Source organism: Colobus angolensis, unplaced genomic scaffold (genome assembly GCF_000951035.1).
Source record: "Colobus angolensis palliatus isolate OR3802 unplaced genomic scaffold, Cang.pa_1.0 Scaffold144, whole genome shotgun sequence".
NCBI classification, from domain to species: Eukaryota; Metazoa; Chordata; class Mammalia; order Primates; family Cercopithecidae; genus Colobus; species Colobus angolensis.
The window spans coordinates 1,313,178-1,326,573 of record NW_012114533.1 but is presented as its reverse complement, the minus strand read 5'-3'; the positions used below and the strand labels follow the sequence as shown (position 1 = coordinate 1,326,573).

At 42.2% G+C, this 13,396-nt stretch overlaps 1 protein-coding gene across 1 annotated transcript in view; it reads right to left on the bottom strand.

Annotated features, from left to right (window-relative positions):
* Nucleotides 1–13,396, bottom strand: part of LOC105507115 (chromosome unknown open reading frame, human C10orf76) — a 218,950-nt gene that overhangs the window by 34,642 nt on the left and 170,912 nt on the right. The window contains exon 24 of the mRNA XM_011935493.1: nucleotides 11,937–12,015. Coding sequence (XP_011790883.1) covers nucleotides 11,937–12,015 — 79 coding nt within the window. The remainder of the gene's footprint in view (nucleotides 1–11,936; nucleotides 12,016–13,396) is intronic.

Here is a 13,396-nt window from a genome sequence, read left to right as displayed (position 1 = left end):
TTTTTTTTTAAAGCTGACAATTACTAGGATTCCTACTACCTCCATCATTGTTCCTTCTATGCACTGCCAATGAAGCTTCACAGTTGCCTAAGACCAGAAGTTTATATGACAGTCATTTCAAAATCATACCTAATTGGAGAAAATGCTGACAGTGATAGAGATGAGTAATAAGCCGAGCTCTTCTCTGCCAGTGACCTCTGCATTCATCCAGCTTGGCTGTGGGACATTAATTTTTAGTCTTTTTTTTCTATAAACAAAATGGAATCACTATTTTAAAAACAATTAAAATTCAGTGTGCTGGCTGGGCGTGGTGGCTCATGCCTATAATCCCAGCACTTTGGGAGGCCAAGGCAGATGGATCATCTGAGGTCAGGAGTTTGAGACTAGCCTGGCCAACATGACAAAACCCTGTCTCTACTAAAAATACAAAATATTAGCTGGGTGTGGTAAGTGTGCCTGTAATTCCAACTACTCGGGAGGCTGAGGCAGGAGAATTGCTAGAACCCAGGAGGTAGAGGTTGCAGTGAGCAGAGATCGCGCCACTGCCTTCTAGCCTGGGCAACAGAGTGAAACTCTGTTTCATAAATAAATAAATATTCCTTGTGCTACCTTTTAGATCCTGAACCATATATTATCTACTAAAATAAGTAAGTAAAAATATTTTAGGTAGGGCATCGTGGCTCACGCCTGTATTCCAAGTGCTTTGGGGGGCAAAGCAAAATAATTGTTGAAACCAAAAGTTTGAGACCAGCTTAGCCTGGGCAACACAGTAAGTAAGACCCCATCTCTACCAAAAAAAAAAAAAAAATAGCCAGACATGGTAGCACATGCCTGTAGTCCCAGCTACTCGAGAGGCTGAGGTAGGAGGACTGCTTGAGTCCATGAGTTCGAGGTTGCAGTGAGCTAGAATCGTATCACTGCACTCCAGCCTGGGTGACTGAGAGAAACTGAATATCTAAGAAAAAAAAAAGGAAAAGGAAAAAAAAAAGTTGGCTGTGTATGGTGACTCATGCCTGTTAATCCCAGCATTTTGAGAGGCTGAGGCAGGAGGATAGCTTAACCCAGGAGTTGGAGCCTGCAGTGAGCTATAAGTGTGTCATTGCACTCCAGCCTGTATGACAGAACAAGATCTTGTCTCTAAAAATTAAAAAAAAAAAAAAAATTCAGTCATCATCTCCCTGTAGTGTGTAGAAGAAGCTTTATTTCTCATAGGGACTTTTCTGAGACACTTGATTGGAATAAAGAGTCTCTTCTCTCGTTTATAAAGTTACCATACTGTGCCAGGATCTTCTACTTACACATTTCTGCCTGACTGGAAGGCACAGTCCCCAGACCCCTCGTTAGTGCTTTTTGTTCTCAACTGAATGGGCCCTTCCCTGTCTAGGACCTTCCCCGTCTAGGACCTTCCGCCATCCCCCGGGAATAAGCCATTATCTTTACTCTCCTTCCTTCTTTCTCCACTTTCCTATACTTTTTCCTTCAGAATATCTGACACACTCAGGTTGTCACATATGCCCCAGCCTGATAAAACTGAAAAAGCTCAGGCTTTGGAGTCAGACAGACCTAGGTTCACTTTATGGCTTTACCACTAATAGCTGTGCGACCCTGAACAAATTACTTGGTTTCTTTAGTTTCCTCATCTATAAAATGATAACCACATCTACCCCAAATAATTTACATAAGAATTTTTTTTTTTTTTTTAAGACAGAGTTTCACTCTTGTTGTCCAGGCTGGAGTGCAACGGAGTGATCTCGGCTCACTGCAACCTCTGCCTCCTGGGTTCAAGCAATTCTCCTGCCTCAGCCTCCCGAGTAGCTGGGATTACAGGTGCCCACCACCATGCCTTGCTAATTTTTTTGTATTTTTAGTAGAGACAGGGTTTCACCATGCTGGCCAGGTTGGTATCAAATTCTTGGCTTCAGCTGATCTGCCCGTCTCGGCCTTCAAAAGTGCTGGGATTACAGGCATGAACCACCATGCCCAATCTAGGACATAAGAATTAAGTAAATAACCCATATAAAACTGTGCAGCTCAAAAACTACTAGTTGTTCCTTTCCTTTTATCTATTTGCATGTATTTTAAATCTGAAACACATTCTCTCCTATCTAGGGCCTCTGGCAGTGCAGCTTATCTCCTGGTCCAGGGAAGACAGTGGTCATCCTAGCAGCACATCATTGTTCAGCTGACCCTCTCATGTGGGCCTTCTCAAGATGCCCTATATAACATAAAGATGATTACTGAGGATAAGCAGCTTGTAAAACTCCACCTCATCCCCACTTCTGACGTATCTTTCCAGCAGTAGTGACTCCGGTGAACAACTCATATCAAACATTTTTCTGCAAACAGGTCAACTGAAATGCCAGAATCTAAACAGAGGCAACGAAGAAGGCGGGGTCGGATGGCCAGCGCTGGTGTCACATGCTCACACTTGAGAGTTCGCAAAGCAACCATCATTCATGGCTTATAGGGAGGCAGTGAAAGACTACAATACAGGCTGTTGTAGAAAAACATGATGCCAAGTACAGAAAACTGAGTTATGGCTGTTGTGGGAGTCTTACATCTCAGCTCTCCAGCACATGTCTCTGCCAAGGTTGCCTTGTGTGATGGTTCAGGTCCTGTTCTAAGATGAGAAAACACCACAGGAGTTCTCAATGTGGGTTGCTTGGAGAGGCCTCAATTACCCTATTTGAGATCCAAAGCTTCTCCGGGGAAAACTTTTACTTAGGTGGCTTCCATGGGGAAAGTGGGTCACATTCACCTCCTGCTCAGAAAACCCTGCCACACAGCTTTACAACCCCCTTCTCTCAGTCTTCCTCAACAACCCGTGGTGTGCTGGAGATGGCTCATACAGAGGCTTGTGAGTTGACTGTTAAATTTCAAAAATGGTGAGAGCCAGCTGGCTTCACATTAGTAGCCATGGTGGGAGCATTCACACCGAACACTACAAATCAGCCTCCCTCCCACCACTCACAGCTTCACAACCCCAGTCCCCAAGCAATTGTTAAACATTTACTAGTACACCAAGGACCAACGACTCTCAAGCTGAAGTATCAGGCTCCATTTTCCTCATAAGTCTTTGTGTTCTCTGGCCCTTTCCCCAAGATCTTTCTGTTCTTCTCCTGGATGTTCTCATGTAATGGATGCCACCCACGGCCCCTAACAATGTTGTTCCCCACAAACTGGGGTTCTCCTCTTATGAGTGCTTCAATCCTCTCTGGGAAAATGAAGCTAGGCACCATTTGTATTTCTAAAGAGCCAGCAGTCATTTGTAATGACTCTTAGGATCAGGAGAAAACAAAAATGGTTTAGCAAGATTACCAATAGATGGAAATAAGAAAATATTTGGCAGCTTCTAACATAACCTTCACTCATTCAGATATAAAGCATGTTATTTCCTTAATTTTCTTTAACCTACTCCCACAAATTAATAACCTGTTTTGTCATAATACTTTTGAAGATATGTCTTATATTATACAACATTATACAGGTCTCCTCTGAATCCAAAATCCAAAGCCCTAGTTACAGCAGAGACTTAAACTTAGGAATCTGGTTACACCATCCTATGGCCCTGTGACATATGCGGGTACCAGCAGAACACCTTTCTGCTCTTCCCAGAAAATTTCTAAATTTACACGTAGAGAGGTTTTTAGCAAGCTCATGGGTCACTTGGTTGAAAAGAACACCAACTTCAAGATAAGTGTGCCCACTCTTAAAAATAGTAAGCAGGCTGATGGTTACCAGGGCAGCTGAGGGTTGGGGGGAAGTTGTTCAATTCTGCAAGATGAAAAAGTTATCGAGATCTGTGGCACAACAATGGACATATTGTTAAGTGTACTATACCATACACTTAACACAATTAAAATGGTTAAGTATTGAAAGATGTGGGTTTTTTTAACTGCAATTTTAAAAAAAGATAGATTTACCCAGTAGGCCTCATCATATGTCTAGCATTGAGGCTAGCTCATACCAGGCCCCTAATAAATGCTTGTGAATGGAACCTAAGGCAGTACACTTAGGACAGGGATGAGAGTCAGTGCAATAGGGATGATGGAGGCTGCAATTAAATGACTGACTTGTATTTTAAATCATCCAGTCTCCGGGTGTTCTATGACCCAAGGACATGACTTGCTAGAACTATTTTCTATTCTTTCCATCCTTTTCAGATCCTGGTTTTGAGTACACTTTACAATTTATGCCTCTTCATTTTATCCAGTCCCTACTCATCCTCTTTCAAGGCCAAATTCAGTTCTTTTCTCCTCCATATGGCCTTTTCTGACCACTTTTCTGATCGTCTGCAGAGATCTTTCCCTAACAGAACAGATCCACTGGTAGGCTAACAATAACAAGTTGCTTTAAACCATCTCTTGCACTATTCCATCCTCTGAGAGCAAAAGCCCTTTTGTATCCCTCAAATGCCTAGCACACTCCGAGGCAAAGAGCAGGCACTAAATACTGATAGCGGAACGAAGGGTGAAGAAAGCAAGAGAGGGCCAATAATTTCCTTGCTTTCCAGGGGGATATTTCAAAGGCAGAAAATTGGTCATGAATGTGACTGAAAGCTTAAGGAATAAGGTGTTCAAAGAAGGTTTTGCTTTGAACCCTAAATTGCCACTGTGTTTGCTAGATATTCAGGGCTCTAGAGAATCTTCTGTAAAGGTCTGCTATGAAGCCCTCTCTTGCCTATAAGGAAATTAGAGCAGATATAAATCACCACGTCATAGCATTTGTAAACCAACCCAAATGGTGAAGAGCCTAAAAGGAGCTCAAGATCTTCAATGAGCATTTTCAAAGGTCTGATGGCTTTGGAGCAAAAAAAGTATGAGGTACTTTTTTTTCCCTCCCCACTGAGACGGAGTCTTGCTCTGTCGCCCAGGCTGGAGTGCAGTGGCACGATCTCAGCTCACTGCAATCTCTGCCTCTCGGGTTCAAGCAATTCTTCTGCCTCAGCCTCCTGAGTAGCTGAGATTACAAGCACATGCCACCATGCCCAGCTAATTTTTGTATTTTTAGTAGAGACAGGGTTTCACTATGGCCAGCTGATCTTAAACTCCTGACCTTGTGATCTGCCCGCCTTGGCCACCCAAAGTGCTGGGATTACAGGCATGAGCCACCGTGCCCGGCCTAGTATGAGGTACTTTTCAAAGTAGCTAAGCTAGTGATTCTTAAAATGTTGTAAAAGGGAAGTCAAAGTCCGGTTGAGGATCTTAGGAAAGATGAACCCTCTTCAGTAATAATAATTTTAAAAAGGACATATGCATAATTTCACACACAATTTCAGGGTGTGTACTAACTCTTTAAAGCCTATTTATTCTTGGACCTTAGGTTAAGCACCACCTGTGAATTAATATTATTCTAAGAAACTACATGGCAGACCTCTAGCACATACGTGGATGCATTTCTAATATGACGCAGCTGATAATATCAAAGTCTTTCTCCTAGTTTGAAAAGCAGGAATAGGGCTGGGTGCAGTGGCTCACACCTATAATGCCAGCACTTTGGGAGGACAAGATGGGAGGATCACTTAAGGCCAAGAGTGTGAGACCAGCCTGGGCAACACATTGAGACTCCTCTTTCCACAAAACTGAAAAAAATTTAGCGGGGCATGGTAGCATGCTCCTGTAGTCTTAGCTACTCAGGAGGCCAAGGCAGGAGGATCGCTTGAACCTAAGAGTTTGAGATAAGCAATGATCGCTCCATGCACTCCAGTCTGGGTGACAGAGCAAGACCTTGTCTCTAAAAAAAAATAATAAAATAAAAGTAAGAATAGAGGAGAGGGAGTATCTAAGAGTGTCAGATAGGACAGGATAGGCAGAAGAACCTCCCTGGAGAGCTCTTCCATTTCAGCATACTTCTGTGAAGGTAGCAGCATTGCCTCACCAAGACAGGATATCCTCAAAGCATCCAAACCCAAGAATTAGCCCGAAGGTAAGAGTTTCTCTTAAAACACCTGCAATCTACATTTATTTAGTACAGACAAAATGGTCATAGGGTTTATCTATGCAACACAAGTTGTATGACAACTATCCTCCTAGAGGAATGAAAATCAGAGTGCAGCCTGGTGCTCACGCCTATAATCCCAGCACTTTGGGAGGCAAAGGTGGGTGGATTGCCTGAGCCCAGCAGTTCGAGACTAGCCTGGACAACATAGTGAGACTCCATCTCTACAAAAAATTTAAAAAATTAGCCAGGCATGGTGGCATGCGCCTGTGGTCCTAGTTACTCAGGAGGATAAGATGGAAGGATCACCTGAACCCAGCAGGTCGAGGCTGTAGTGAGTTATGATCATGCCACTGCACTCCAGTCTGGGCAACAGATTGAGATCACACACACACGCACCCGCCAAGCAAACAAAAAAGAAAATTAGGGTGCAGGCCACTAGCGAGGGACAAGCTGAAGACCAGAATTTCGGAAGGCTTACAAGGCTGACTGATGTGCTCAGGGTGCATTATTTGTAGTCCTCTTTAAAAGAGAAGAGAGCTAGAGGAGATGAACACAACTGGAAGCAGAGAGAAAGTAGCCTTAGGAATGGAAAGAATCAAAGTAGACTGCATTCTAAATCTTCCAGTCTGACCCCTTAGTTTCATCTTTTTGGGAATCCTTATTCCTTGATGATCAATTTTCCTGGACATATCAAATGATTCTATCAGGTAAGGATGCATGCTTACTAAGAAGCCACACTGGAGAGAGAAAGGAACTAAATCTCAGTTGAGCAGGGGACAAGGGGCCTGAAGGACAATTTTGAAAGGTGTCCTAGAAACAAGCCAAATCCAGTAGGGAATAAACTATGAGTAGTTTCATAGCTCTTAGAAAAGCAAGTTGTATCTTCTCCATAATCTTTATTCATAAAGATATGTTAAATACAAAAAGAGGTCAAAATGCCCTTACCTAATGCCATATATAAAAATTAACTCAAAATAGATTACATATCTAAACATAAGAGCTAAAACTAAACTCTTAGAAGAAAACATAGGGGAAAAGCTTCATAACATTAGATTTGGCAATAACTTCTTGGACTTCTTGGATTTCTTGGATTTGACACCAAAAGCACAGGCAACAACAACAACAAACAGACAAACTGGACTTCACCAAAGTTTTAAAAGTCTTATGTGTAAAGGACACTAACAATAGAGTAAAAAGACAAACCACAGAATGGAATAGAGTATTTGGAGATCAGATATCTAAGGAGGAATTAACATCCAGAATATATAAAGAATTCCTAACAGTTAACAACAACAAAAAAAATTCCCCAATTTAAAAATGTGCAAAGGACTTAAAAAGACATTTCTCCAAAGATGATATACAAATGGCTAATATGTACATGAAGAGATGCTCAATATATCATTAGGTAAATGCAAACTGAAACTACAATGAGATACCACGTCATACCCATTAGGCTGGCTATTAAAAAAAAAAAAAAAAAAAAAAAAACAGAAAACAAGTATTGGCAAGGATATGGAGAAATTGGATGTAAAATGGTACAGCCAATCTGAGAAACATTCTGGCAGTTCCTCAAAATGTTAAACATAGAATTATCCTGTGATCCAGCAATTCCACGTCTGAGTATACACACAAAAGAATTGAAAGCAGGGACTCCAACACATAGTTGTATGCCAGTGTTCAAAAGCAACATTATTCATAATAGCTGAAAGGTGGAGACAACCCAAATGTCCACCAATGGATGAATAAACAAAATGTATATACATGCAATGGAATATTATTCAGCCTTAAAAAGGAACAAAATTGTGGCACATGGTAGAATATGGATGAATCTTGAATACATGATGCTAAGTGAAATAAGCTAGTCACAGAAGTCCAAATACTGTATGATTCCATTAAAGTACCTAGAATAGTCAAATTCATAGAGACAGAGTACAACAGTGGTTATCAGGGACTCAGGGTAGGGGAAATGGGGAGTAACTGTTTAATGGATATAGAGTTTCAGTATGGAATGATGAAAAAGCCCTGGAGAGAAGAACAGCAGAGATGGTTGCACAACAATGTGAATGTATTTAATGCCACTGAACTGTACATTTAAAAAGGGTTAAAATGGGCCGGGCACAGTGGTTCACGCCTATAATTCCAGCACTTTGGGAGCCCGAGGCGGGTGGATCACCTGAGGTCAGGAGTTTGAGACCAACCTGGCCAACATGGTGAAACCCCATCTTCACTAAAAAGTACAAGAAATTAGCTGAGCGTGGTGGTGGGCACCTGTAATCCCAGCTACTATAGAGGCTGACGCAGGAGAATTGCTTGAACCCGAGAGGCAGAGGTTGCAGTGAGCTGAGATCACGCCATTGCACTCCAGCCTGGGTGACAAGGGCAAGACTCCACCTCAAAAAAAAAGGGGGGGGGCGTTAAAGTGGTAAATGTTATGTATATTCTATCACATATTTAAAAAAAGAGGTAAAAATGAACAAGCTTCACAATTAACCCCAAACAAATACAACACCTGCATATATACCATAAAAATGCATACAGGCCGGGTGCAGTGGCTCACACCTGTAATGCCAGCACTTTGGGAGGCTAAAACAGGTGGCTCATTTGAGGTCAGGAGTTTGAGACCAGCCTGGCAAACATGGCGAAACCCTACTTAAACAAAAATCAGCTGGGTGTGGTGGCATGCACCTGTAATCCCAGCTACCTGGGAGGCTGAGGCAGGAGAATCACTTGAACCCAGGAGACAGAGGCTGCAGTGAGCCAAGATCGTGCCACTGCACTCCAGTCTGCGTGACACAGTGAGACTCCATCTCAAAAACAAACAAAAAAGAATGATCCTTCAGTCACACTGAGGGTATTAACTGATTAAAAAGTTTATCATGAATGATGAAGCCAATGACAACAGAAAAATGTCATTTACCTTCTGGATGTCTGAAAAGAAACCCCAACGTGAAAGGCTGGGCTCTGTTTAATATGCAATAATGAATTGACAAGTATCACCTTGAAATGCCTCATACAGAGGCTAGAATGTGTCTGGGGTTGTCAGAATTCAAGAATTCACAAATCTCTTTGCCAGAAGAAAATCGCAGGCTGGGCAGGCAGACATAGCAAAGAGCCCTTTCTTCTCTGCTAACTTACTGAATGCTATAAATTTCATTTAACACCTATCCATGGTCTTTAGGTTTTATTTTAGCAGTACTTTAGAATCTATTGAGGATTAAGTTCTTGACTTTTTTCTCTATTCAGTCTGCTGTCAACAACTGCAGGGCCCTACTGCAATCCATAAAACTAGCTCTTTGAGAGGCCATGAATACTGTTAACATTAAGTGACATTCACATTAATGCTCATAAGTGAAGGGAGAGAAGTGCTCCAACACATGCTAGAGATTAACGAGGCAGTCAAATACATCTAATCTGATAGTGCTGAGAATAAACCAAGTGTACTGTAATGCTGTCATTTAGCACCCTTCAAAGTCAGTTAGGGAAGAGAAGCAACAACTATTTTGAGGGTGGCTCTCAAGAAGGTCCCAGAATAGTATCACCCTCCTCCAAACCACCAAGTGAAAAGGACTGTTAAAAGAGGTAATGAGTACACAAAGACTCAATGAGAGCAATGAATAAGATTATTCACCACTGATCCCCACTTACCTTAGCACCACAACTTATAGAAGATATATAATAATAATGATAATTGGCCGGGCACGGTGGCTCACGCCTGTAATCCCAGCACTTTGGGAGGCCGAGGTGGGCGGATCACAAGGTCAGGAGATCGAGACCATCCTGGCTAACACGGTGAAACCCCGTCTCTACTAAAAATACAACAATTAGCCAGGTGTGGTGGTAGGCGCCTGTAGTCCCAGCTACTCGGGAGGCTGAGGCAGGAGAATGGCGTGAACCCAGGAGGTGGAGCTTGTAGTGAGCCGAGATCGCACCACTGCACTCCAGTCTGGGCGACAGAGCGAGACTCCGTCTCAACAACAACAACAACAACAAAAGATAATTATTATCATTATTATTATTTTGAGACAGGGTCTCACTGTCACCCAGGCTGGAGTGCAGTGGCATGATCACAGCTTACTGCAGCCTCAACCTCCCTGGGTTCACTCAGCTCCCACCTCAGCCTCCCAAGTCGTTGGGACTACAGGTGCGCACCACCACGTCTGGCTAATTTTTCTCTCTTTTGTTTTTTGTTTTTGTTTTTGTAGAGACAGCTTCACCAAGTGGTACAGGGTGGTCTTGAATTCCTGGGCTCAAGCAATCTGCCACCTCAGCCTCCCAAAGTGCTGGGATTACAGGTGTGAGCCACTGCACCCAGCTGGTATACAATTATATATTGACCAAGTAAATCAATTTTGCTATCCCTTCCCCATTCTCCTATGAAATCCCTCTCCACTGACATCGCTTCATCTCTGGCCTGTGCACTCTTTTTGAGAGGCACTTTCATCATTTCATTTAACTTTGGAAGAAGTTGGAGGAGGCCGAGGACACGTGCTTGCTAATCATCCTTTCACAGACTGCCTTGTGTGCCAGAAAGGATTTTTATTATTGGTCTGTGGCAGCTACTGCTGGAGAAAGATTTCAGCTTGACCTTCCCAAGCTGCTGGGGGATGAATACTGCACGTGGCTGACACAGCAAACGTCTCTTCCTCTTTTTTTTTTTTTTAAAAAAAAAACAGCTTTTAGACTAACCAGAGTTCACTGTGGTAGGGAAGTCACCCCTTCTCTTACTGCATAAAACTCAAGATGTTGAATTATTTTGCATAAAAATGATATAGCAAAATTAATGTGAACCAGTCCAACAAGAAAATGGTAGCATCACAAAGCACCTCACAGACAGCACAGCATCAAAGAACAGGACTCAGGATAGCTCCACAGGCAGAGAAGAAAAAAGGAAATAAAGGCCATTTATAAAAGCAGTTTTAAATGTGAGGATGGATTCTCACAGCTGGCCTCACAAAAGAGAACAAATATGTCAAAGGGAACAACTGACAGACTAATAGAGTCCTATCCATCTGGCTGAGAAAAGAGCCACCAGTGGGAATACTGAGAAGCTTGACTGTTAGGAAAAAGGCTTGCTTGGTGCTTTGCTGGGAGAACTAAATAGCTTTGACGAACATTGAAACACATGGTCAAATCATAGCTAGCTGACTGGCTGTGCCAGCAAGAAGCTCAAACAAGGGTTACAAAGATGCACTGGCAAAAAGGGAGAACAGGGCACATGTGGTCTTCCTACTGGCTTGGAGTCTATACCCTGGCCCCTCCAATTTGGGAGTAGGGTGAAAAGGAAAGGGAACCATATGAATAGGATGTCTTATTTTGTGCTTTTAAAAAAAGGACTCGAGAGTCTCATTTTGACACATCAAGTTCAATCCCATGCCACGCTAATGCCTCATCTGTACTTTTATATAATGCAGAGCTGAGTGCAGACGCTCTGGGAGAAGGGGAAATCAGGCCAGATTTAAGGAAAACAAAGACACAAGGCTATCTGCATCTCCAACTTAGTTCATACCACAGAAAAACCTCCTCAGAAATAACTGATCAAGGCAAAGAGAACTCAATTACTAAGGAAAAGCTGTCCCAATGAGGGCTCATGTTTTAATGAGCCAAATAGCTTCAAATTAAGCTGAACTCAGGGTTTTTCCAATCGGCAGTTTCACCCATTTCTAAGTTCTCATTTCTTATTTTCAAAAATCAAAACGACTCTCTGCCTAAAATTTTAAAAAAAGAAATGCCTTATCACACTCATTCTAAAACAATAATTCACTAGATTTTCACCTACATATCTTCTATATAATTAACAAACCCTTCAGATGGCACAAAGGCAGATAGTATCACTCTATTAAAAGTATTATCAACCAATCCCACACTAATTCCTCTCAGTAGTCTGGCCCTGGACACCCCCACAAAAACTCAGTCACAGAAACCCCCTGCCATCAGAGAGAAGGCAACTGCTTGATCCTAGCCACCAACTAGGTCATCTGGGGAAAGTAGTGGCTTACCTGCTCCTCTGACAGTTGGGATATGTGATTCACAGCAGCGTAGGACTCAATTTTGGGGTTAAAGTGGTTGATGATGGCTCTGAAACAAAGAATTCATATTAATATGGTGCCAGATGGAAGAGGGGGATACATCTGTTAAAAAATAACGATCAAGTACCCTCTGGTTTAGAGTACTAGTGCATGGGACTGATTGTGACTGGGTAACTGTCCTCTTATTGAACATGAGGAGGTCACAGATGGGGGTGAATTGATAACTCTGAAATGGGAAGGACTTACCATTAGACAGAAAATAGAATCAAGCATCTCTGCTCTGCAAATGAACTAATGGAAAAAACCCAAAGCCGAACAAAAATATTGAGTCCTTCAGATGAGAAAGGGAACCCAGAGGGCTGTCCACTAGAGGGCCCTGGTGCTTCAATCAGAAAGAACAACTGTCTTCTTTGACTCAGAATAGGGTACTCAGTAAAGCTGGGCCAACAACACATAGGCTAAATAGAAGCAATCTTCATACTTGTTAGTAAGTAGTTTCAAACCAAAATTTTATATCTGGCCATTCAACCCAAAAGCTGAGTGTCATTTTAAAACACTCCCTTCTCCATCACTTGGTCATATCCAAAATCACCTAGTCTTATCAAATTCACCTCTTAAAAAAATCAATGAAATCAGAAATAAATTTCCCTGAAACCAATGCCTTGGTATAGGTCTTTGTCATTTCTTGCCTGGTGTAGCAAAAAGAACACAGGTTTTAGATCACGGTTTTACATGAGTCCATACGAATATAAATGATTCATAGAGAAGAGACAAATCTCGTTTTTCTCATATTATATATATATAATTTTAGACAGGGTAGCACTCTGTCACCAAGTCTGGAATGCAGTGGCATGATCATGGCTCACAGAATCCTTAACCTCCCAGGCTCAAGCGATCCTCCCACCTAAGCTTCCCTAGTGGGACTACAGGCACGTGCCACCATGCCCAGCTAATTATTTTTGTATTTTGTTGGTAGAGACCGGGTTTCGCCATGTTGCCCAGGCTTAAGCCTGGGCTCAAGCAATCCACAGGTCTCTGCCTCCCAAAGTGCTGGGATTACAGACATGAGCCACGGCAGCTGGACAACAAATCTTTCTTATATAACAATTTCAAATAATATATATGTAGATACTTCTCCCTATAGGAAATGAAGTTTATTTCTCATCCTGAGGGTGCCCTAGATTTAGTGACTTATTGCCAAAGACTAGAGTAGCAAATGGGAAACACAGTAACTTTATAGCAAAGAAGCCTGGCAAACACTACCTTAACAAAATGATGAAGCTGTATATTGCCAGTGATATCATGTAGATATCATGTAACCCTTGGTGTGACCTGACGAGAAGGGCACTTAATATCTCAGTCTAATCACAAGAAAAATATCAGATAGGGGACATTCTACAGGATAACTGAATGGTACCTTTTTTTTTTTT